At 37.1% G+C, this 27278-nt stretch overlaps 2 protein-coding genes across 3 annotated transcripts in view; both read left to right on the top strand.

Annotated features, from left to right (window-relative positions):
* The first annotated feature begins 13960 nt into the window (after positions 1–13960).
* On the top strand, positions 13961–19325 carry zbtb43 (zinc finger and BTB domain containing 43). The gene is made up of 2 exons (XM_082168727.1): positions 13961–14055; positions 14702–19325. The coding sequence occupies exon 2, from the start codon at positions 14724–14726 to the stop codon at positions 15999–16001; it is 1278 nt and encodes a 425-aa protein (XP_082024853.1). The 5' UTR covers positions 13961–14055; positions 14702–14723; the 3' UTR covers positions 16002–19325.
* A 524-nt stretch (positions 19326–19849) lies between these two features.
* The window catches only part of LOC309499703 (ras-specific guanine nucleotide-releasing factor RalGPS1), a 156733-nt gene continuing 149304 nt past the window's right edge, over positions 19850–27278 (top strand). The window contains exon 1 of one of the 2 annotated variants that reach the window (XM_082171110.1): positions 19850–20378. The gene's annotated coding sequence lies outside the window, so the exon portion shown is untranslated. The remainder of the gene's footprint in view (positions 20379–27278) is intronic. The other variant, XM_082171109.1, reaches the window with a different exon arrangement.

Here is a 27278-nt window from a genome sequence, read left to right on the forward strand (position 1 = left end):
ACTCGAAAGGGGCTTCTTGGGTTCATTTAGGGGGCAAAGGTGAGGTGTAGAACTCGCGTTTGGCTTTGATTGTCCTTAAATGTCCCATTAGTATGAGAATTCAGGATAGAACATTTGTATGTTTGAAACAAATAAAAGTTAACCCTCTAGGGTACGGGGTTGCCTCCAGGCAACATAGTCTATTTGAATTTATTTTTTAATAAAATGAGATGCCCATTTATTGGTCAAACCCATCTCAGGGGAGATTAACTCAAATACTAATCAATGAAAGTGCAAAAAAGTGGTCACATGACCCACAGGGGTCCATTTTGTGTCTTGTTTCAGTATATTATATTTGTAAGGAAAATTATTAGAATTATCTAAATATATTTGCATTTTTGCATGATTTTGTAATGCACTTACAAGAATAGTAATTTGCCATACTACATCTGCACATATTATGATCTGCACATTTTCTATAGCACCTAAAAAAGATCTAAACACAGCACCTAAAACACAACTGTCAGTTGACGAGGGTGAGGATGAGGTGTCATACTGTGAAGAGGAAGATCATAGTGACATAGTGAATCCTGCAGGGAGAGAGAGAGGGTGAGAGTGAAGATGCGATGAGGATGAAGATAGTTATGATAACTTGATGATATGATGGTTATACTTGTCTTCCACTATGGCAGGGTTCCTCAAACTCGGTCCTGGAGGGCCACTGTCCTGCAGAGTTTAGCTCCAACCCTGATCAAACACACCTGAGCAAGCTAATCAATGTCTTCAGGATCACTAGAAACTCACAGCTAGGTGTGTTTGATCAGGGTTGGAGCTCAACTCTGCAAGACAGATTTGAGGAACCCTGCACTATGGCCTGAGAATGTCTGAGAATAAATATATTTTCTTTTTTTCTACGTGAAAATGTCAAATGTTTCAATTAAATAATTTAAAAAGTAATGAAAATGTTTATTGATATTGTTATAGTGTCCAATTTTAAGCAGGAAAAACATCACAAATAATTAAATGCTGAAGCTTATGAGCAATAATAAGTCTAAGTCCACTATCTAATTGATAGTGATAGACAACCAAATGCATAAAAAATACCAAAATGTGTGAGTAGGCCTATTTTATAGCCTCTTTATGAAGAGTACATTTTTTCCCTCTTCTGGAAACTTTCATGATTTACTTTGTTTGGTTGGTGTTGGACTGACTGAAACATTGAACAGTGAAATCGATATGGGTTCACAGGCCACAGGATGACATTATCGAGAAGAAAGCGTTCTACCCATGATAACGCAGAGAAACAGGCAGATCGTCTAACTTGAGTGAGATTCATTAATTTTCTCAGACGGCGTTTGAGTTTAGCAGCAGAATATCAATAGCCATCTGAGAGTCTTCAGGGGAAAGATCGTCAAGAAACTTATTAACAACGATTTGTGGAGGAAAAACTGTTGTGAATTCTTATGAAATCGGCCAACCTTTCCCAAATCCGCACAAAGGCCACGGCGCAATACCAAACTAATTTTTCACTTAAGGCACTTGCGAGTCAACCCACCAAAGGTCGGCTCCCAAGGTAGCGCAGGAGAATGAAGACATTAAATGTGCTCTATGTATTGATTGGTTTGTTATTAGTTGGGGAGAGAGGAGAAGAATCAAGGCGGAAAAGTTGTGCGATGAAGACCCGAGGTCTAAAGAGCATTCGGCAATAAAAGGAGGATTTGGATCCAACGGTAGAAAACAACTGTTGACTGTTGATGCTAAACTCAACATGGCTTGAAGTCCTTTAGTAAGACATATAGACATCTAGAAAGAGTCAAAACACTGATGAAAGTGTGTTTTCTGAATGGCTGTGATTACTGTACTCTGAGTTCTCCATTCAGTTCTGTTTTTAAGATATCATCTATTTCAGATCCAGTTCTCTGTCCAGTCTCTGAAAGGAACGTAAAAGCAAAGACAGACGATGTTTGGTCGCTAAACATCAGACGGTCTCCTGTCTAAGTGGTTGATTCTTCATGATGGCCACATGAGACTAGACCATGTTTGGAGGTTGGTATGGGAAATGATTCATTGCTATACCAGACACTTTTCATAAAATAATTGGATTAGATTGAGTTTTGCACAGGTACGCACCACTCATAAACCACCCATACAACTGTTTGCATGTGTAATAATTGCACAAGAACTGGATTTTTGGATTTTATTTATGATTTTATAAATTTTTAGGTAACAATTTACACTAAGGTGCCATTAGTTAATGTTAGTCAATGCATTAACTAATATTACCCAACAGTCGTTAACAGATACAAAGTTTGATTTTAATCATGTATTAGTAAATGTTAAGATTAACATTAACTAAGAATAATAAATGCTTCAGAAATATTTTTCATTGTTAATGTTAACTGATGTAGTAAAATTATTTAACAAATGAAGCCATATTGTTAAATGATATTTAAAATCACTTTACATTCACATCCACATTTAAAGGAGCCGTATGTAAGATTGTGGCCAAAACTGGTACTGCAATCACTTTCAAATTACTGTAGAGCGGTGTATCCCCTCCCCCTCCCCTTCCCCCCTGACTCGAGGTTGCCAGATAGGCTGCAGGATCCAGCAGGAACGTAGGCTGACACGTAGCTGTGGTAACTAGAGCAGAGCTGGCAACCCCGATGCCGAAACACTACTGACTTCGTGATTGGTAGATAGGTGGAGGGTGGCGCTTCAGGCCAAAACACAAGATGACAACATCAACATCAGTTGAGGGCTGCAACTTCACTTTTAAAATGACAATATCCTGGCCGAGAGAGAAAGCCTGTGGTATCAACATCCACATGGTTTGCATTTCTCCAAATCCCACCAACAATCTCCTCAGAACAGGACAGGTCATCACGGAAATCCAGATGAAGATACTGCAGGGGACTGAGCATGATGGGACAGGGGTCGGGATTTGAGTCTTATTAAAACATGCTTTATATGCTCCGGGGATTATTGTAAACTTGGATAAAGAAACATTCTTTTGCTTGAGCAAAAGCAATGCAGATAATGATCAACAAAGATGTATGACTGATAACTAAGTCTAGGATGGTTATTGCTTTTGTAAACATTTACTGTGACCTGGTCCAAAAGGAACATGTGCTATTTAAAGGGCTATTTCATACGGTAAATAGTCAATTTGTCATTGCAGAAGAATATTAAAAAAGACTAAAACATATCTAGACATTATAGAAGTTTTGGATATAGCCTCTCTTTTCTCTATTTTAGGCGGATGTCCAAGACCCCCTGATTCAGCATGACAACACTGGCCTCCCGACCTCCTCATCCTCAACTAAAGCTTCTGCTTAACTCAATTAAACTCGTAACTGCGTGGAGAGTCTGGGTAAATATTATCGTAAACTTCTCCACCTTCCTACAATGACAGATATTTTCATGTTCACATGAGATGATCGTGTGATGTTCACCAGATAACAAGAATGTTCAATATATATATATATATCAAATACAATATAACAAGTACAACTTTTTATTTTTATAATGTATTAGTAAATGCTGAAATAGGCCAAACTCAAATAATTTGAGGTAATCAAATTTTTCAAGTAAAAAAATGTAACATTTCAGTAAGCAGAACTTGCATATTTTTAGTTTGTACTTTGAATTGCTCGTTGAATTGCTCGTAACTTTAAATATTTGAGTAAGCTAATTCATACACAACTTAAAATTATCATGTAATCTCAATGTAAATATTTTAAGTAGTGGAAACTTGGCTAAGCTTTAAGCCAATGCAAAAAAATGCTATCTTGCTAATTGGTAAAACAATATTTTTATAACAGTAGTATAGCATAACACTTGCTCAATGAGTACAACAATGTAAAACATTTATCATACTTTGTTCTCAAACCAAGCTCATGCTCCACTTATCACCATGATGGTCACCCCCCAAAAAACCCAACATAACAGAAACTCTTCTAAACTGGCAAAACAAAACATTAAACACTACTAAATCTCCCACTTAACATTAATCATGGCACAAAAAAATATTTTAGCATTTACTCACCCTTTTGAGTGTCAAGGCAAAGCATGCTGTTAAATAGAAATTCCAGCAGTTTCAGTTAAATTTAAGTTTGTCTAAATTTAAAGAAACAGATTCATAAAACTAAAAACATTGAAACAATGAAACGTGCCTAAAATTTGTCCGTTTTGTGAACTCAAAAGAAAAAGAAAGTTCTAAATACTCATAAAAGTTAATTTGATGGAACAAATTTGTATGATTTGAGTTGGCTCTACTCAAACCAGTTAATTATTTTGAGCGTTAGGGTTTACAGTAAATGCAGTAGAAGAAGTATTGCTCATTGTTAGTTCATGTTTTATGTAGTTAATTAATGCTAACAAATGAAACCTTATTGTAAAGTGATACTGAAATTGTTGTGTTCAAATTGATGCCATGTCTTTGATTTCAACTTCTGACCTGTGATGTCTGACCTGTTGCTCTGATGGTTTAATGAAAGGTGAGTTCTTCAGGCCCACGTCACGTTTCCCAGCCGCTAACCTTCAGCAGCCGCTGCGCTGGGGGCACAGACAACAATCCCAGGATTCTGTGTGCTTTTGTCCGGAAATAACAGACACAAACTGGGGGTCAGACGCTGAGCTCTGGAATTCAGATGAAAGACGTTGTCTGCTACAGCAGGTGGGGATGCTTAGCTTTAATCAAAAGATGATTGCTTTTGTTTGGCTGATGTTTCACTTCTCTTGTTTTTTAGTCTTTTGCTTCAGGTCAGACATGACATTTCTTTTGCTACATTTTGAGATGTGATGGCAATTCAACAGGTGAACCATGGATCAATGTTGTTATTTCTTTGTATTATATACATGGTACAAAATGCTTGTAATTCATATTATACATTTTTTAAAGTTTCAATTAACAGTAAAAAGTTAAGTGTAAGTTATCTGACCATATAAATTAACAGAAGCATGTCATTTTTAAAGTAAAATATTGTTTAGGAAAAAAGTAAACTTGTGAAAAATATGGATTTCCTTATGTACATTGAAAATTTATATTTAATATACACTGAACAAAATTATAAACGCAACACTTTTGTTTTTGCCCCCATTTTTCATGAGATGAACTAAAGATCTAAGACTTTTTCTATGTACACAAAAGGCCTATTTCTCTCAACTATTGTTCACAAATCTGTCTAAATCTGTGTTAGTGAGCACTTCTCCTTTGCCGAGATAATCCATCCACCTCACAGGTGTGGCATATCAAGATGCTGATTAGACAGGATGTTTATTGCACAGGTGTGCCTTAGGCTGGCCACAATAAAAGGCCACTCTAAAATGTGCAGTTTTACGGTATTGGGGGGGGTCCGAGGGGGGTCCGTGAAAAAAAAAAAAGTTGTTGATTGTGGCCTGTGGAATGTTGGTCCACTCCTCTTCAATGGCTGTGCAAAGTTGCTGGATATTGGCAGGACCTGGAACACGCTATTGTATACGCCGATCCAGAGCATCCCAAACATGCTCAATGGGTGACGTGTCCGGTGAGTATGCTGGCCTGTGTTCGTTGTCCATAACATACGCCTGCCCATACCATAACCCTACCGCCACCATGGGCCACTCGATCCACAACGTTGACATCAGCAAACCAATTTTTTTTTTCTCTGAAACGCCTTTGGAGACGGCTTATGGTAGAGAAATGAACATTCAATTCACGGGCAAAAGCTCTGGTGGACATTCCTGCAGTCAGCATGAATTAATGTGTTTGGGATGCTCTGGATCGGTGTATATGACAGCGTGTTCCAGGCAATATTGATTGAAAAACAACAATATTGTGAAATATTATTACAATTCAAAATAACTGTTTTCTATTTGATTATATTGTCAAATGTAAAAATGTAAAATTTCAGCATCATTACTCCAGTCTTCAGTGTCACATGATCCTTCAGAAATCATTCTAATATGATGATTTGCTATTAGAAACATTTCTGATTATTATCAATGTTGAAAACAGTTGTGCTGCTTCATATTTTTTAGGAAACCATGATAATTTTTTCAGGATTCTTTCATCTTTCTAATCATCATATTGAACAAAAATATATTTGTATCTGTTTTTATCTGCATGCTCATACAGTACATGTACTATATGCCATAATTTGATTCTGAGTTCACAGGTGAATGAGTGTTTCTTTCCCAGCACTCTATCCCATGACCTCAGATCTTCATCTTTAAGTGCAAATCCGTGAGTGAATATCCAGCTGGGCCTCTCTAGATCCCAGCAGATGTTCCTGTCTCTAGTCTTCTCCATCCAGGGATCTGCAGCTCCAAATATCTTTCTAGATCTGCTCCAGGTGAACAATGGATTCTACTTACATGTTTATTACCCTTTCACATAAACTATGATTATAGATTATGGACTGATGAAGACTTGTTTTCCTTGCACAAACTGTTCTTCTGACCTCAAAATGTTTTTACCAAAGCGCATGATTTTAACATGCTTTTTTTTTTTTTTTACTAATACATTTTGAGATTTGCACCACATAATCAGCTCCATATATGACGTAGTAAACTTCCTCAGTTGCTCATGTGTAACAGAATTGCATTTGCATGAGTCAAGTGAAGATAAAAAGTCATGATAAACAGCACAAAGACTTGACGCAAGCTAAAATGATATGGTTGCTTAAGCATGCATTTTTATCTCATATTTGCTTTTGTTAACACTATCGGTTAGATTTCATCGCACATTTCATTTCCAAACTGCAGCTATACTTACAGATTGCAGATTCACGTTCATCGTTTTCAGATAAAACTGAACAGGATTTTAGCGCCACTAACATTGAAACGTAAATAATTACAAAGAAATGGTAACACAAGTAAAATATAAAACCTTTAAGATAGTAGGCTATTTTCTTGTAAAAAATACTCCAGTAATCTTTGTTTCATACTATATATAATATACCAACTATACATTTTTTTAAATACTGTTTTTTTTGTGTTTTTTTACAGTGAAGCAATGTAAAATCATTTTGCCGAAATGTCGCCACAGGCACATTTTTCCAACCGTCCTTCCCGATTCTTTTGCACGTATGAAGAAAGAAAAAAAATTTCTTGCTCACAGGACAGTCTCCTCTTACAACAGCATTTGTGAAGCTCAAACCTGAACTCTATGAAGCTCTATGAAGTATGGCTGGTAGGTTTCAATCTAAGTTCCCTCCGTGCCAAAAGCCCTCAGTCATTCTGAGTTCTGCTCCACCTTCAGCTCACGTGAGACAAGGCCTGGGTCTTATCAAACGGACTTTTGTTCTCCACGGCTTGGCTCGGGTCTCTGAGGATGAGAGATGCAGTTAATACCCAGGGAAGTGGCCCTAATCGCCCGGCGCTATTACTGTGGCCAATATCAGCGGGGATGACAGACTTATTGATTCCAGAGCCGCAGGTGGACACAGGTGACTGCCCTCCTCCACGGCTGGGGTTTGATCTGCGCTCGGCTGGGCAAGAACAGCTCGGTCTCACCTGTGCTGTCGTGGCATGCAGAGTCCATCTCCAACCATTAGCCCACAGGACTGAGCTTAAGCCCTCAATTGGAGCTGATGAGTCCTGAGTGTACAGCTGATTGAAACGCTATCTAAATTTGGGGATTTTCCACGGAATGTGTCTCTAAAATAGATAAAATTCTTCAAAATGAGTATTTAAAGGTGCACTCTGTCATTCTGCACTAATTTTAAATAAATAAATAATAATAATAAATAAATAAAAAGCAAAAATAACAGCACTTCTGAGAAGCATGTGCACGTGACAGCCATCAATAGTACAAGTGGGGAAAGAATCCAAACAATGACCATTATATGCATGTGTGACTATGAGAAACATAAATGTCAAAGAAAAAAACACAAACTAAAACTGGTGTAAATCAGATATTGGGGTAAAAATACAGTAAAAAAAACTGTTAGCAGGAAAAATGATGAATGTCCTTGTAATTTATGTGTACATTAATTGTTGACATACTAAGAAAATAAATTAAATGATGTGATCAAATACTGTGGAAAATGTGATTTATTGTGGTGGTTTTAATATAATGATGGTGGAAATTATGTAAGTCAATATGTGGCCACCGGATTGTCCAAACATAAGAGTACAAGTAGAAAAAAAAAAGTCTAGACAAGCAACCATGTCCAAACAATGAAAAAACGTTTTAGAGAATAAATGGAGAAAATTTATGTTTGAAATGATTATGGAATAAATGTGATGTCTGGCAACTTATTTTCTTGTTTTTCCCCCCCAAAAAAGCAATAAAAAAAGTAAAGAACATCAGAAAAGAACAAAGCAGAATCAAGCACAATGAATAATGCAAGCATTGCTGAGAGCAATTGAAGAATTAAAGTAATTATAGAGTTACAGCCGCAGAATCAGCTTGGCAGAATGCCATGAAATTTGCAGATGCATTATTCGGGAATGGTTTGGTCTATCAAAAAGCTTTTTTTTTTTTCTTTTTTTTTGCCAGCATGGTCTGAAGATGATCTGAGCCGATATTGATGTAAATCAGACCAACAATCTAGGAGGAGTTCAGAAAAGTATTCTATTTTGGAAAATTCTAAATAGCGGATTTTTATAATTTTTATGACGGAACATAAAATGTCATTAAATGTCATTCTCATGTGTTACGCATCATGTTTGAGCTTCAGCAAGAACCAACGGGGTTCATTCTCGTGTTACGCAGCACGTTTGAGCTTCAGCAAGAACCAACGAGGTTCATTCTCCTGTTAAGCAGCACGTTTGAGCTTCTGCAAGAACCAATGAGGTTCATTCTTGTGTTACGCAGCACGTTTGAGCTTCAGCAAGAACCAACGAGGTTCATTCTCCTGTTAAGCAGCACGTTTAAGCTTCAGCAAGAACCAACGAGGTTCATTCTTGTGTTACGCAGCACGTTTGAGCTTCAGCAAGAACCAACGAGGTTCATTCTCGTGTTACGCAGCACGTTTGAGCTTCAGCAAGAACCAACGAGGTTCATTCTTGTGTTACGCAGCACGTTTAAGCTTCAGCAAGAACCAACGAGGTTCATTCTCCTGTTAAGCAGCACGTTTGAGCTTCAGCAAGAACCAACGAGGTTCATTCTCGTGTTACGCAGCACGTTTAAGCTTCAGCAAGAACCAATGAGGTTCATTCTCCTGTTAAGCAGCACGTTTAAGCTTCAGCAAGAACCAATGAGGTTCATTCTCGTGTTACGCAGCACGTTTGAGCTTCAGCAAGAACCAACGAGGTTCATTCTCGTGTTACGCAGCACGTTTAAGCTTCAGCAAGAACCAACGAGGTTCATTCTCCTGTTAAGCAGCACGTTTAAGCTTCAGCAAGAACCAACGGGGTTCATTCTCGTGTTACGCAGCACGTTTGAGCTTCAGCAAGAACCAACGAGGTTCATTCTCCTGTTAAGCAGCACGTTTGAGCTTCAGCAAGAACCAACGAGGTTCATTCTCGTGTTACGCAGCACGTTTAAGCTTCAGCAAGAACCAACGAGGTTCATTCTCCTGTTAAGCAGCACGTTTAAGCTTCAGCAAGAACCAACGGGGTTCATTCTCGTGTTACGCAGCACGTTTGAGCTTCAGCAAGAACCAACGAGGTTCATTCTCCTGTTAAGCAGCACGTTTGAGCTTCAGCAAGAACCAACGAGGTTCATTCTCGTGTTACGCAGCACGTTTAAGCTTCAGCAAGAACCAACGAGGTTCATTCTCCTGTTAAGCAGCACGTTTAAGCTTCAGCAAGAACCAACGAGGTTCATTCTCCTGTTAAGCAGCACGTTTGAGCTTCAGCAAGAACCAACGAGGTTCATTCTCGTGTTACGCAGCACGTTTGAGCTTCAGCAAGAACCAACGAGGTTCATTCTCCTGTTAAGCAGCACGTTTGAGCTTCAGCAAGAACCAATGAGGTTCATTCTCCTGTTAAGCAGCACGTTTAAGCTTCAGCAAGAACCAACGAGGTTCATTCTTGTGTTACGCAGCACGTTTGAGCTTCAGCAAGAACCAACGAGGTTCATTCTCGTGTTACGCAGCACGTTTAAGCTTCAGCAAGAACCAACGAGGTTCATTCTCGTGTTACGCAGCACGTTTGAGCTTCAGCAAGAACCAATGAGGTTCATTCTCGTGTTAAGCAGCACGTTTGAGCTTCAGCAAGAACCAACGAGGTTCATTCTCGTGTTACACAGCACGTTTGAGCTTCAGCAAGAACCAATGAGGTTCATTCTCGTGTTACGCAGCACGTTTGAGCTTCAGCAAGAACCAACGAGGTTCATTCTCGTGTTAAGCAGCACGTTTGAGCTTCAGCAAGAACCAATGAGGTTCATTCTCCTGTTAAGCAGCACGTTTAAGCTTCAGCAAGAACCAACGAGGTTCATTCTCGTGTTACACAGCACGTTTGAGCTTCAGCAAGAACCAACGAGGTTCATTCTCGTGTTACACAGCACGTTTGAGCTTCAGCAAGAACCAATGAGGTTCATTCTCGTGTTACGCAGCACGTTTGAGCTTCAGCAAGAACCAACGAGGTTCATTCTCGTGTTAAGCAGCACGTTTGAGCTTCAGCAAGAACCAACGAGGTTCATTCTCGTGTTACACAGCACGTTTGAGCTTCAGCAAGAACCAATGAGGTTCATTCTCCTGTTAAGCAGCACGTTTGAGCTTCAGCAAGAACCAATGAGGTTCATTCTCATGTTACGCAGCACGTTTGAGCTTCAGCAAGAACCAACGAGGTTCATTCTCGTGTTACACAGCACGTTTGAGCTTCAGCAAGAACCAATGAGGTTCATTCTCGTGTTACGCAGCACGTTTGAGCTTCAGCAAGAACCAATGAGGTTCATTCTCATGTTTTTGAAGCGTCAAAGGGGTAGTTGCGTAGCTGTCAATGGAGGGACAGAAATTGCTCAGATTTCATCACAAAGATGAACGAAAGTCCTACGTGTTTGGAACGACATGAGGATGAGTAATTGATGACAGAATTTTCATTTTTGGGTGATCTATCCCTTTAATGCTCCATAAAATGTTGTTTGAGCAGTTCATTGGCCAGCGAAGCAAACCAAGGATCAGTGTGATCTAGCGTGAGCAGTTTGGAGGACTGAGCACGCTAAGTGTTGGCAAGGTCTCTCCGGAGTTATGCCATGTTTTGTGCTTCAGTCGCTGTCTGTCAGTATCGGTGAGATTGCCGGTAGGAATATAATCATACACCATTGTGCTTTCCTGAGATCTATAATAAACCCCATTGAGTTTTCTGTCACCGCTCGCCTTGATAGTGTGTCCATCAAAATATTGATTCGGTACGATATGTAATGGCACATTGATTTTCTGCTGAAGGTGTGGAGTGATGGACAGAAGCTTGTTCTTTTTTCCTGGACGACCCAATCAAACCTCTGCACTCTCATTCTTACAGTTGAAGGAAGGGATTTTTATTGTTTTACGGCTATTGAGCTTCAGAGAAGGTTAAAGTTGGAATAATATTAATCTTTAAACCAACTCTGACAATCTATAGACAGACTCCGGCTTCCCCAGAGACAAAGTTTATTGCTTGTGGTTGTTCTTTTGTAACTCAAGAGACTTAACTGAAGCATCAACTTTGCCACAGATGTTTCTCCTAAAACTCCTTAAAGCAGAAATAACACAAGGAAAAACACAACTAACACAATAGTTGATGTATACACTGTAAAATAATAAAATAAAAAAAGTTTGCAGCCTTAAATTTTTAAGTACAATGAACTTAAAATGGACAATGGACTTTTTAATGGCAATGGACAAAATAATAACAGAAACAAAAGTTAACTTATATTGATATATATGTATATAATAATAATAATAATAATTATTATTATTATTATTATTTTTACAGTGTAGTAGGAGTATAAATGAATGGCAGCTCAGATCATTCAGTTTAGAAATGTTTGGGTTCACACTGGGATCTGTCTGAGTCAAGGTTATTACCATTAACCAAAACCACAACCATAAAAATAATTCCTTATTTTAATTTAGCTTAAGTTGAAGTACTAAAATAACTAAATAAAAATGAATAAATAATATATAGACATATTTTTTGACATAAAAAACACAACAAAATGACTGAAAAAGCTTAAAGTAAAAACAGAAAATATAAAAATAGAATCTAATTCTAAACATTAATAAAAACTATAATAGTATATCAATGATAGTAAAATAGCACTGGCTTGAGCACATGACAATTTTGACAAGCCGCAGTTATATGAGGTGTACATATATCAGATTATAGGCTAATAAATAGTCACATTTATCGTCATTCCAGAAAGATTCAGTATATATGGGTAACTGAATAATATTCATAGTGTCTGTATGAATGATAACATTATCATGTGACTCAATCGTAAGCAAAATGAGCTCAGTTACACTCTGACAGCTGGGCAATTTTATAAGACAACATGTATATTTCATAAGACCTGCAGTGATGCTGAAAGTCAGCATGGACAAAGAAAATGAATTATTCTGTGTAATTTGTTTGTTTGGTAAAGCATATATAAAGCTGTTTCAACAATAACAGTGATTACATACATTGATATTCATGCATATAGAAAGCAAACAACATAATAAATATGAATCTCTTGAACTGAGCAAACGTTGGTATTTCTAGTTATATTTCCAGTTTCCATCACTCTTCAAGCTCCCATATTATATAGAGCGATGGATGGATGGATGGATAGATAGATGAAATGATGGACAGATGCCTTTTGTGCACGAGAGAGAGTGTGGCACACCTGGAAGAGCTCGGGATCCTCTGATCTTTGCACCTGTGACTGCAGGAATGACTGATCAAGCGTTCAGCTCAACATGACAAAGACTCTCTTCTCTACAGAACAACGACTGCTAGTCTCTTTAATAGTGGAAATATTTCAAATCATTTTCAAACAAGGGTTTTGTTTACATAATATGTAATTGTACACTGGTCTAATTGTGTATTGTTTTCATTTTTGCTTGTTTAGGTATTCAGCTTAATTCAACCAATTACATATACAGTGTCAGTAAGGTCAGTATTTATAAAACATGCTAACCTTGTGTTACATGCTAATGATACGTTTTAAGATAACTTAAATTGATAAGCTTGATCAATGATGCATTTAAGAAACGGTTCTCCTTTGTGAGATATCAAGTTTGGGCCAAAGAGGTCTGTTGCTACGCTTATCCTATAGCGCCACCTGCTGAGCAATGTTTAAAAATACATTCATTCATTCATTTTTATTTTTATTTTTTAAATTTTTTTATTAGGATCACACCAGCCAAAACCCGAACAACCTGTCTGATCATGTTTAAAAATTCATTTGAGTAATTGGCCTTCTGTGGTTGATAGCCTACCTGTAAAGTAGATCCTATGAAGCTCATCAGGAGTGAAAACACTCAGTTTATGCCTTTACTTGACGTTTAGTCGAATGATGGCCCAAGATATTGAAGGTTTCTTTCTTTACTTCTTGTTTCACTTTTTAAGAACTTACTTTGAAATAAAATAACATTTGTATTGATACTTTGGCAATATTATATCTGTAATTATGACCATAACATAGCCTATTCTAACAAGTTTTTATTTTATTTTATTTTGTTTAAATTTTTCTTTTCTTTTCTTTTCTTTTTTGTTCTTTTATTCTTTTTTGTTTTTGTTTTGTTTTCCTTTGTTTTCTCATTTTATTTTATTTTATTTTGTTTTATTATTTTGTTTTGTTTTCATTTAAATTAATTTTTTACATTTTATTCTTATTTTATTAATATTTTTTTCTTTTCTCTTCTTTTCTTTTCTTTTCTTTTCTTTTCTTTTCTTTTCTTTTCTTTTCTTTTCTTTTCTATTTTCTTCTATTCTATTTTCTTCTATTCTATTCTATTCTATTCTATTCTATTCTATTCTATTCTATTCTATTCTATTCTATTCTGGAAAAAAAGTCAATCTGGCACCCGGCGGAAAGTAGGCGTGTTTGTTTACATTTCTTCCTGCGCCACGCGACTGTGCGTGATGACGTAGGCGACACGCAGCGCGCTCTGGCTCTCGGAAGAGAGAGAGGTGACAGGCTAGCTTTCAGAAAACCGGAATAAAGTGATGCAGAAAACGGTAAGACGGACATTTTTATTACATCGCGAGTGAGGCAGAAAACTGTACTAATATGTACGCGTCTTTTTCATGAACAACAATGTCTCTGTCGCCTGTTAACATCCATAAAGTCTCCTGATATGCTAACAGTATAGCAGGTTAGCCTGATCTCCAATGTAGAGGTGTGAATTTTGACAGTTCACGAGTTTAAAAGATCATAAAATAGTTTTCCTTCGACTACAAACATAGATCTTTTTTCAGGATTTTATTTAATCTTAATTTCATCTCTCCATGTGGAGGATTTTGACACCAGAAATAATGTCACTGTGGTTTTTGTAATCTTATACTTATAGTCCTCATTTACATCTCACCATATGACAAAAGAATTCCTAACAAAAAATGTTGACATGGAAACCATAGTTACCGACAAAATGAAACAATATATTAATATTTGCCATATAACCAAGTGATATATTGGCACCAAAAATACAGAGTTTGGCTGGACAATGAAACTTGTTTATTTTTCTTTCCTGACTGTCCACAATCATACGATTATTAACATTTTGTAATTTGCAAGTAGCATTGCTGTTTAACCCTTCCAGAACAAACATGCTGTTTACATATAGATGGTTCTGAGCAACACTAACCTGTCCTGCCTTCTCCTTAGAGCGTTTAACTTCTACACAACCATGGAGACCGATGCAAACTCCTTCCACGTGGAGTTCCCGGATTTTTCCTGCTCCCTCCTGAAGAAACTGAACCAGCAGCGGCAGAGAGGACAGCTGTGTGACCTCATCGTGTCGCTCGGCGGCCATCAGTTTCGTGCTCACCGCGCGGTTCTGGCCGCCAGCTCCCCGTACTTCTGCGATCAGGTGCTTCTGAAGAACAGCGCTCGCGTGGTGTTGCCGGACGTCATGCATCCGTGTGTTTTCGAGCAGCTTCTCTTGTCGTGTTACACCGGAGCGCTGTCCGTGCCGTCGGGAGAGGTGGTGGCCTTCCTCACGGCCGCTAGCTTCCTGCAGATGTGGCACGTGGTGGACAAATGCACTGAGCTTTTGGAAGTTGGGAATAAGAAAAACAGCAGCGTTGGGAATTTCAACCACGGATCCTCTCCGAGAGGTGACGGTTATGCCACCGATAACGAAGACAACGTCCAGACCGCAGGTCAAGCGGAAGACCTAGTCGACGACGGCCTTTCGATTCCCGCTTTGGGAACAGGAGCGTTGGAAAGCGCCGGCTGCTCGTCTCCAGATGATCCGAGCAGCGAGAACGGGTCGGATGCGATGGAAAGCCAGTGCTCGAGACCTGCCTATGTGCCGCCGAGCATTATGGGACACAGAAAGAAGGTGCACATAAAAGCAGAGAGGCAGAATCGAGAAGCGTGCCTGTTTGAACACACCGCAAACGATTCGGATGAGAGCGGTCACAATCCCAGCGCGGCCGAGGATTGCTTTGATGAGAAATTAGTGGAGTGTTTGGATGGAGATCGCACTTACGAAGAGCCCTCGGACTTCTACGGATCCTCCATGGAGGGTTTTTCGCAAGCCGGAGACGAGCTCTCCAACCCTCCGTCCAAGGATGAACTGCAGCTAGAAGGAAGCGCGGATGTTTCTCAAGATGAGGCGGCGGTGGACGGTGGCCTAAAGGAGCAAACCTCTCACTCAGGGTTCGCCTCAGTGGTTTATAAGCTCTATCCGTGTCAGTGTGGCAAAAGTTTTACGCACAAAAGCCAGAGGGACCGCCACATGAGCATGCATCTGGGTCTGAGGCCGTTCGGGTGCGCCGTCTGCGGGAAAAGCTTCAAAATGAAGCATCACTTGGTGGGCCACATGAAGATCCACACGGGCATTAAACCCTACGAGTGCAGCCTGTGCTCGAAACGCTTCATGTGGAGAGACAGCTTCAACCGTCACACCTCCACGTGTGCAAGAGCCCAGCAGACCCGACGCGCCTCACAGATCTGCTAGTGGAGGAACCACTGAGGAACCTCCGCATGGAAGCATCCTTAACCAGAATGCCAAATTAGCTGCTGTATACAGTAGGAAATTGAGTATTTTTTGGCTTTTATTTTATACAAGAACCTCTGGGAGTTCGATTTAGTTCGTTTAGTCAGGTGTGCACTGCCGGTCAGAGGTTTGGAATAAATACGGTTTTTGCAATGCTTTTAAAAGAAGTCTCTTCTTCTCACCACGGCTGCGTTTTGTCAAAAAATACGGTAAAAAACGGTTGAAATATTTGCACAGTTTTAAAGAACTGTCGAATCTGTTTTAAAATGTAATTTATTCCTGTGATGCAAAGCAGCATCATGACTCCAGTCTTCAGTGTCACATGATCCTCAAGTCAAGTCAGCATCATTTCTATAGCGCTTTATACAATAATGCATTATGCATTATAATGCATTTCGGCTGTTGTTCGGCTGCAATTCATCTATAAAGCAGCTCTACGAAAAATGATGTCATCGTCCCGCTAAGTTCAGTAAGTTCAATAATATTGTTGAATATTAAGAAATGAGAAAACACGATATGAAATCATTATAATATGGTGCTTTGCTGCTCAAGAAACTGCTCTATATTTTTGTGGAATTTGTGATGCACTACTATTTGTAGTAAGAAATGAATGCTTTTATTCAGCAAGGATGCATTAAATTGATCAAAAGTGACATTTATAATGTTACAAAAGATTTCAATTTTATTAAATAAATGCAAAAACTTTGAACTCAAGTCAAAGAATCTTGAAAAAATGCATCACCGTTACCATGAAAGTATTAATCAGCAGCAAAAACTTTTAACAAGAACCCTAATTAATAATTGAGCACCGCTAATTGATAAGTATTATCAATTAGTGGTGCTCAATTATTAATTAGGGTTCTTGTTAAAGAGCAGCAAATCATCATATCAGAATGATTTCTGAAGGATCATGTGACGCTGAAGACTGGAGTAATGGGTCACAGGAATAAATTACATTTTAACATGTATTTCATATTTTAAATTAAAGTATTATTGAGAAATATGAGTGTTTCTACTGTATGTTTGATCAAATAAATGGAGCCTTGGTCAGAATAATAGACTTCTTTTGAAAGCGTTAACATTTTTTAAATATTCCCAACGTTTGGTCGCTTGTGTCCCTCAGAAAACCTATAGCCTAGTCTTTCCTCATGGAATGATTTAAAGCAACATTAAATCAAAATGGACCCTTTTTACTTTCTTATTAATAGATGTTATTAAAGTGAAATTTCCTGTCGACTGAAATGCCATTCTGATGTCTCAGAACCGTGTGATTATATTATATATCGAAAGGAATAAATATGACCATCTTCTACCACAGACACAAGAGCCTTGAATGCTGTCGTAATATTCAGGTTATATACGCCTCGCTAAGCGCTTTGGACTTGTGCTAAATTTTAACAAGGTGTTTATCTGGTGTAAATAGTAATATGAGTAATATGCAGCATTATGCTGGATTTCGTTTGCTTTGGTTGCGCTGGAGTTTGTGTTTTGGCATTAACTCTGTTGCTGATCTCTATAATTTCACTGCTCAGCTGTAGCTAGAGCGCTCCAAATAGGATTTCACAGAGAACAGCGGTTGTTTCAGATGATAATCCGTTCTAATCCATGTTATGCTCCAAAAGTCAACAGATTTATTAGGAGGATTTAGAAAAGGAAAAAGTCAAATAAAATCGCACATAATGCTGCATAAATGGCATTGACATCTCCTTCTGCAAACAGTATTCTCGTGTGTGATGTTCATTTCAAGTCAAATGTTTTTTTATAATGTGCCATAATTGTAAAATATTATAAACGTTTGTCTCTGTATGAGTGAATCTCTCAAAAAAAAAACACGCCCAGGTCATATTTCATAAAACAAAAAAAAAGTTCTATTTTGCATAAAATAATTATGCAACAATTTTTTTTCCGATGTTTTACGGTTTAGTTTGTTGGGAATTCTCAGTATTCTAAATGGGAATTCTCATTATATTCTCATTACTGTAATACATGTCTTTTTCAACGGTAGTAATTGTCTTTATGCAAAATATAACTTTTTTTTTTGTATCGCTTTTGCTATTAATTATTTATTTCTTTTGGGGGGTGAAATATGATCAGGACATGATCTTTTTTTAAATGCATCTGTATTTACAGTATACTGAAGTGGATTTAAGAGTGAAAAAGCAAATACAGCCACTTGTAAATATCAGATATCAGTGAAGTCAAACTGAGAACACATCTTTATTGTTTCACTACACACACACACACACACACACAAAACCAAACGTGTCATGCAACATCAAAAGAGCACAAAAAGCAAACAATAAAAAAGTGACAACTTTTGAAAGGGCTGTAAAGCAGAGAAGCAGTTGTGTGTTTTCTTGTATTGTTTTAATAATCTAATGTACAGAATGTGCCATGAATGGATGGCTGGATGTCTGGTTTTCAGTAGTTTGGTATTACGGTCTGTTTGTGATTGAACTGTTACACCGATACCTCAGATGCTGTGGTATTTCGTAGTTTTAACACACAAATGAGCATGGATTAGAACAAAACGTAAGCTCATTTTATTATAGTTTTAGATCTAATAAATAGGGCTTTTCTTAGATTATTGAATTATACCTGGAAGTGTTAGCCTATATGATGGTATAACACTCTTAAGAACATTTCAAACATTCTTTTTTGGCAATTGTCATTTGATTTTGTTCATTTGCAGTATGTAAATAGTGTTTGAATTGTTTTTTTGTTTTTTATTATGAATGTGCAAATTTCTATATGCCTCAAACAGAACAAACAAGTGACAATCATACAGGCAGAAACAGAACATGTAAAGGTTTTTGCCTCGCAGATGAAAATATGGCCATCATATAGAATTAAATAATCGGTAACGTTAGGATCATCTTTTATTGTTGTTAAAGTCAGTCAAGACATATTTGTGGAAAAGAAAATGCAACCGATCTTTTATTGACAGAATTATATTGCTAATTATGTAATCTGGAAAAAAAAATGTATATGATTATATGTTGGTTTGTTTGAGTTATTAATTTGGAAACGGTTATATAAAAATATATATTCTCCAGTGACCAAATTTTCGTAATCATTGGGCAAGGCTTTATGATGTTGGATGGATCACTACCTCAACAGGATTGTCATAATAATCTGTAATAATCAGAAAAGGTTTCCTTCCGGGCGGCTTCATTTCCCACTTACGCTTCTGTTGTGTTTTCTTCTTATAGAAGAACTTTGTGAAACTTTGTGAGATTTGTACAAAAATGTGTTTAGCAATAAATGTTTTATTTGTACTGGAAATCCTGTTTTGTTGCACAAAGAACTATTGTGTCCACAATTATTATTCATTTTGTATTTGAGTTGCAATGCTTTTTAATTTCAGGTGTTGGACAGTAGATGGCAGTCTCAACTCATGCATACAGATTACTATTTAACTATTAAGATAATTTACTTTTCCTGTGCCATGTTTATCTATCTATCTATCTATCTATCTATCTATCTATCTATCTATCTATCTATCTATCTATCTATCTATCTATCTATCTATCTATCTATCTATGCACACACATGGAAAAAAGTATAAAGGAAAGATTAAATAACACACACACACACACACACACACACACACACACACACACACACACACACACACACACACACACACACACACACACACACACACACACACACACACACACACACACACACACATATTATTATTATAATGTAAAAACTACTAAGGAAAGAATAAATCACATCGATACTTCACAAACACAGAATGACTTCACTTTAAAGAATGCCTGTAAAGTTAAATTAAATAGCATCATAAAAATGTACACATTTTTATTTGTGAGCTTGTGATTTAGTTAAGATTATAATAAGATTGATTAAATGTTCGAGTGTTAAATTACAGGACATCAGGAGACGGAGGAAGACATCACTACTGTTCACATGCACCTGCGCGTCCACTTCAAATTCACATAGACCCGGTGCTTCAACGCGATTGGCTAGCGCTTCGTAGGGGGCGGGGTTGTATCTTGTTCAACACGTGTGATTGGGTAGTTGACCTGTCGATTAGATCAAAGGATCCTACCTGACACTTCCTGCCCATGAATGTTTCGCTTGTTTTGGCAGTGTGATATTTGTGTATCTCTGCCATGTTTGTGTACATCTGTCGCAAGTCTATTTACATTTCTAAACGCATAACATCGTCTTGACGCTCTGGAATATTAACCATACGCACTATATTGGATTATATGCGCAGCTGATCCCGTTTAATGGATGACTGGAGGCAGAACGTGATTGTTTCTTCTCATTGATCCAGGATCATACAGTAGCTTACAGATATATAAGGTAGGCGAAGCAAATTTTTATTTGATTAATTGTATGGATGGGTCGATTGAGTATTGACTAGGAACAGTCTGTGCACGTCATTCATTAAGACGGGTTAGTAAAGGTGAAAGGTTACAGCCCTGTGCGCGTCACCGCGGTGTTTGTACATGTTGCAAGTTGCGCGTATGATCAGGCGCGCGCGCGCATGAGCCTCAAAATCATATTTAGACCCATCAGCTCAATTCTGTCATTTGTAATTACATGATGTTTGTTAATATCCCTGAAAGAAGTTATAATAATGACATATTTTGCTTGGCAATATGCGTTTTGCATAATTTGTAATGTCATATAGTGAGTATTTGCGTGGCTGAGATTGTGGTAATATCTCTGAAAGTAGGCTATAAATGCACTGTTTTAACTTCTGGTATTTCTTTAAGATGACATTGTATTGCTTTCTGTATTTTAAATGTATGGAGATGAAGTTAATATGGGCACATTTTTTTAATTTTTTTTATTAATAAGTTATTTTACATGCAATGCTCCGCGAGTTTATTAATGAGCTTTCACATAATATTACTGATATTGATTATGTTTTCAGAGATATTACAGTGTCTTTGTTTATATGTTGTAATATTGACAGATAATGCAAATCCCACATGCTTCATATCTCTGGTTGGTCTGTTCAACAGTTTTAATATGATTTTTGTGTGTGCGAGATTTAGGTAATTTCAGTAGGCTATCAAATGAGCGTTTTGTTGTTGAAAAAGGCATTGTTTGCCCAGATGCTGAGATGCAGTGTCTGTTATACTGCTTGCTATACACTTGCAGTGCAGGCAATGTGAGATGTGTGTAATTGATCAGGACGAAACTTGGAGTAAGTGAGAAGGAATCCAGCCGATCTGATGGCTGAGAGCCAGAGCATTCCTCGGGCCAGGAGCCGGTGTAGTATTCAGTGTTTGAGTATCTGATGTGTTGTGCTGCTGGCCCTTACACTCATGAGTGCGGGTTTAGGTGACCAGGGCAAACCTGAACAACCTTGCCATTATGAGCAGATGTCATGAATTTTAGTTTCTTCTGGAAAGGTTCAAAGTCGTACACCTAAAAAGGAAAGCGCTGTCACTGTTTAGTGTTTACTCACCCTCATGTACATCCAAACCTGTTTATCTAAGAAACGCAGACAAAGATATTCTTCAGAATGTTCACTGTACTTTTTCCATAACCGGAATAAGCTGTTTCGAGCTTTCAGAAAATACAACTAGTGTAGTTTTTAGTGTTTTAAAGTATATAACTTTGCGTTTTCTTTTTGTCTGTGTACTGATTTTATATAGCTAAGACTTCATATGCAAAAACTAAGTTCATCTGACATTTTTCTTTTAAATAAGCATTTTTATCAGGCTCCTGTGTTTCGGTTCAGTTATTTCACTTTAATAAAAAGTTTATTAGTCAGTTATTGAAATGCCTTATTTTAAAAAATGTCACTGATGATAAGTGTAAAATTTAAAACATAAAAATGCTCATTTAAAGAAAATGTCAAAAAAAAAAAAAAAGGGTATACATACATGCATACTATGACATTTGGTCGAAATAACAAACAAATAAAATATGCCATGTTTTTAGTCCTTGAATAATGCAAAGAAAACAAGTTCATATTTATTTTTAAACAACACAATACTAATGTTTAGGAAATCAATATTTGGTGGAATAATTCTTATTTCCACGAATCACAGCTTTCATGTGTCTTATCCTCTGTAGTCTCTACCAGTCGCTCACATTGCTTTGGGAGACTTTATGTCTCTCCTGCCACACAGATTGAATCAGCTCGGCTCTGTCGGATGCTTGTGGCCATCCGTCTCCGTCTCCGTCTTCCTCTTGATCACATTCACAGGGTTTTCCGAGGCGTTCAGGCCTGGAGATCGGGCTGGTCATGACAGGGTCTGGATCTGGTGGTCCTCCTGTCTGAGTGGCATAGAGCTAAAACACACTCCTCAGATTTGGGGAACATTGTCAGAACACAAGGACACAACCTTGTTTACGGCTTGAGTCACACATTAATAAAGATGGATCAGCCTGATTCATGTTCTTCTCTGATGAGCTTTGCTCATGTAAGGGTTAGACTGAGGCCTACAACACACAGTCTCTCGCGGTTCTCCACTAAAGCTGGAGTCGGGCAGGTCAGACTCATGATTCTAGACACGTACAAGGACATCCTTTGACAATCCAACTGTTTGTAGCAATATATGCCTCTGTTTTGCTTCTGCACGTATGCTTGTGAAAGTGAAACTGATGACATTTCATATGTCTATTTGCTTGCTTGTTTGTAATCAATAGGATATTAAACGAACGCAATGCAAGTGTCAGTTATTTGACAGTTCCAGGTGTTTCTCATTGTGTGCTGTTATGTCAGAGCCACATATCTTGAGATGCACGTGTGTGTGTGTGTGTGTGTGTAGAGTTGCAGTAGTTCAGTGGGGGGGAAACGAGGACGTCCCCCCCGCCCCCCCGCAGCTGTCTGGACATCTGACATTACACAACACGCAACTTCTCCACGAGCAGGTCATGTTCAGAAGACTGTATTTATATCTCCCACACACACACACACACACACACACACACACACACACACACACACACACACACACACACACACACACACACACACACACACACACACACTCTCAAACATCTGCATTCACTCCAGTGAGCGTCATTGACCGATATATCTCCAACATTTAAGTTTAGCTGAATGAATACTATATTCATGTACCAAGGTATTAAAATGGTACTTGGATGGTATTATCATGATGCATGTCATAAAAAATTGTGTTAATGTATTATTGTACATGTCCAAACATTTTTAGGACGTTTTAATATGTACACTATCCTATTGCGATGAGGGAGTTTTTTTTTTTTTTTTAAGATTACTTTTATTCTCCAAGGATGCATTCAAATGATCAAGAGACAAATACCTTTAAAATGTTACAAAAGATAAATAAATGCTGTTCTTTTGAACTTTTTCATCAAAGAATCCTGAAAAAAAAATGCAGTTTCAACAAAAATATGAAGCAGGAACAACTGTTTTCAACTTTGATAATAATAATAAATGTTTCCTGAGCATCAAATCATCATATTATACTGATTTCTGAAGGATCATGTGACACTGAAGACTGGCGTAATGATGCTAAAAAATGCAGTTTTGATCACAGGAATAAATTGGATTTTACAATATTTCATAAATATTACTGTTTTATATTTTTTATCATAAATCGAAAGTCCTTTTTTAAGCATACAAGACTGATTTATAACATTAACGTACAGACCCCAAACTTTTAAACAGTAGAGTATGGCTGAAAATGTAAATGATTCATATAAACATGCATTTTACAGAACAAGGTTGACTCAGAAGTGTAGTTTTAATAAGTAAACATTCGTCTGTAAAACAGCTTTGAACTTGAGGAGGAAGTGTAAGTGTGTTAATAATATTTGCTCCATTCCCATCCCTGAAATCCAGTCTGACCATCTTCTGCTTATAGTACAAAGCACAAACCGTCTGAATAAACAGTCATTCAGTGATGAGGGTGTATTAGTATGACAGTGTTGAGGAATCATGACTCTGTTCATTATATTCTTAAACTAACAACTTCAGGCAGTTTCAGTGGCCGTAATTATACAGTATGCAGTAATAAGAGGCCTAATATACAAGACTCATCCAGTCTGCATCCAGGACCATTAACACATGCTGTCTAATTAATGCTTTAAAAGACAGTGGCTTAACATCACATGCATAATGTAACGAGTGATTCAGAGATCAGTGATCAAGAACTGCGTTATCTTACAGCTTCCTGTGGAAAGCGACGAGTTATGCTGACTTTGAACCAGTAGAGCAGGCTCGTTTACAAGAACTTGATTAATTAAAGATAATGTACTGAAGCTCTTGCCTGAAGATCTGGTATTGTGTACAGTGAGAAGAGAAGTCATGGACTTCAGTGCTGTGACGTCTCTATCTGAGTTCTGTTTTAATGATAGAATGATATCAGCCTGGGGTTAGAATTGTGACCGGACCGGTTGACAGAGTAGTTTTCTAAATGAATGGTATAAATTACTGGATTGAATTCGAATGTATTTTTAGAATTTTGAGTAAAAAAAAAAAAAATTAAAAAAAAAGAAACTGAATGATTTAAATAATTATAGTTTGTATCTGAATAATATAGGCTACATTAAATATAAACAATTAAAAATAATATAATATATGTGTATATGTATATTATGTATATATGTATGTATATGTATATGTGTATTTTTTTTTTTTGTGTAAAATTTTCTTTTCAAAATTCTTTGAATAGAAAGTTCAAAAGAACAGCATTTATCTGAAATGGAAAGCATTTGTAACATTAAACACTACCGTTCAAAAGTTTGGGGTCAGTAATCATTTTAATTTTATTTTGGGGGGGGGGAAAGAAATATAAATCAATACTTTTATTCATCAAGGATGAGTTAAACTGATCAAAAGTTACAGTAAAGACATTTATAATGTTAGAAAATATTCTATTTTAAATAAATGCTGTTCTTTTGAACTTTCTATTCATCAAAGAATTTAGAAAAAAAATTGTACACAACAGTTTTCAACATTGAAAATAAGAATGAATGAGCATAAAATCATCATATTAGAATGATTTCTGAAGGATCATGTGACACTGAAGACTGGAGTAATGATGCTGAAAATTCAGCTTTCATCTGAGGAAAAAATTACATTTTAAAATGTATTAAAATTGAAAATTGTCATATAAATTGTCATATTTCACAATATTACTTTTTAAAAAATTATTATTGTTTTTTATCAAATAAATGCAGCCTTGGTGAGCAGAAGAGACTTATTTTAAAAACATAAATCTCACCGATCTAAAACTTTTGACCATATATATATATATATATATATATATATATATTTGTTTCAGCCATTTAATAAGAGATATCGGTGTAGCAGTGGGTTTAACCGGTCCTGCTGTTTGACTGTGCATCTCTCGGTTGATATTTGTGTGTGTGTGTTTTGCTCTTTGCTCCGCTGTGCTCTTGTTTTGACGCCGGCCTATTTTTAGGTGTTGCAGACGTCAGCTCAAAGGGGAGCCGGTTTAAATGAAGTTCTCACCATCTGAGCTACACTGCTTTATAAAAATACACAGCATCTGTTATCAAAGCGCAGATCGAAGTGTGTGAAATATTAGATTCTGACTCAATCATCTCTATTTGTGTAGGAGTGAGCATGTGTTGGGGTGAAGATATTCGAGACGTGACCACCTGGTCATTTCTGCTATTCTGGTTATAAAAGCGGCTCTGTTGCTGCCTGTCATCAGTATGACCCTGTTTTTATCATGCTAGGGGTCATTTTAAATGATGGCAACGGTCTACAATAGCCTACTTATTTTTTTATATTAAATCAAAGGAATGGAATTCTACACTTTGCAAAGGAAAATGAAAAAAAGTGAATATATTTATTTGGAATTTGATGGACAGACACCAAAAATTCTTGTCGTTCAAAGCAAATAAGTAAGTGTAACATTAGAGCAAAATCAGTGTCACGGTATGTTTTTTACACGTGAGTTGAAATTAAAGATCTCTTTAATAAAGCTGTATATGTACAATACCACTGAAAAGTTTGGTTTTTGAAAGAAGTCTCTTCTGCTCACCAAGCCTGCATTTATTTCATCAAACACCATTACTGTGAAAAATGACTACAATTTAAAATAATTGTTTTCTATGTGAATATATGTTAAAATCGTTCTGTTGTGCTGATTTGCTGCTCAGGAAACATTTCTGATTATTATCAATGTTGAAAACACGTTTTGCTGCTATACATTAATGTGGAAACCATTTTTTTAGGATTGTTTGATGAATGGACAGTTCAAAAGAACAGCATTTATTTTTAAATGGAAATCTTTTGTCACATTATAAATTACTTTCTGTCACTTATGATCAATTTAATGCCTTTTTGCTGATTAAAAGTATTAATTTCTTTAAAAAAAAAAAAATTACTGACCCCAAACTTTTGAACATTTTGTGTTCTTCTAAATCTATAAATGTATATAGTTCAGACTCTATAAAGTCTGAATCCGTTTCAGAGCCTTTGTAAACTAGACGATGATGCATCAATTGAATTTTATATTATTGTGCAACTAAACAACCAAACCTTTCATTGCCTGTGAACACCCCTTAAGTTCTTCCTCGCACCAGCTTGTTTGGAACATGTCCTGATTTGTATTTTCATATTACTCCATAATTAATAACTGAAGTTAGGCAGTCCCACCCATTGATTGTCAGAATCATCTTTCTCTTTCTCTCTTTCTCTTTTCTTCACATCGCTGTTCTCCTCTTTTCCCCACTATAGCTCCCTTGATGGTTGATGTGGCGTGTTGAATGACACTCGATCCGTTCGAGATGCTGAGTGTGCTTGTGGGCTGCAGTGATGTCATGTATTGAATCTCAGATAAGCTCTGGTGCATCTGAGGGCAAGTCCACCGCCGGAATCTGACTCCCTCATTACTCCACACATTTAATACACTTAGGGGAATTTTTTCTGATATTCGCAGCTAAACACCTGGTTCTTAACTTTCTGATTGGTTACGATAAGATTTTTGGTGGTAGCTATTGCTTAATCAGCAGTCAGAATGACCACAGATGCTTATCCCTATCAAATGATGCGTATTGGATGTATGTTCATGCTGGGCAGACATACATGCGTGCATTCTGCAGTGTTATTTACAGTATATGCAATTAAAGTATTTATGTGTTTTGCTATTGTTTGCTATTTTTAATAAGTTTAAATATTTTATTTTTTTTGTTAAAAATAATTTATCGAATTAGTGCCACTTTGTGGGCGGCAATTGCTTTAATGGTGGGTTCACTATTATTTTTTTATGAAAAACACAA

This window comes from Leuciscus leuciscus, assembly GCF_965113295.1.
Source record: "Leuciscus leuciscus genome assembly, chromosome: 5".
NCBI classification, from domain to species: domain Eukaryota; kingdom Metazoa; phylum Chordata; class Actinopteri; order Cypriniformes; family Leuciscidae; genus Leuciscus; species Leuciscus leuciscus.

Excerpts from the sequence above, each read along its gene's own strand:
- zbtb43 (XM_082168727.1), top strand. The coding sequence starts at position 14,724 with ATGGAGACCGATGCAAACTCCTTCCACGTGGAGTTCCCGGATTTTTCC.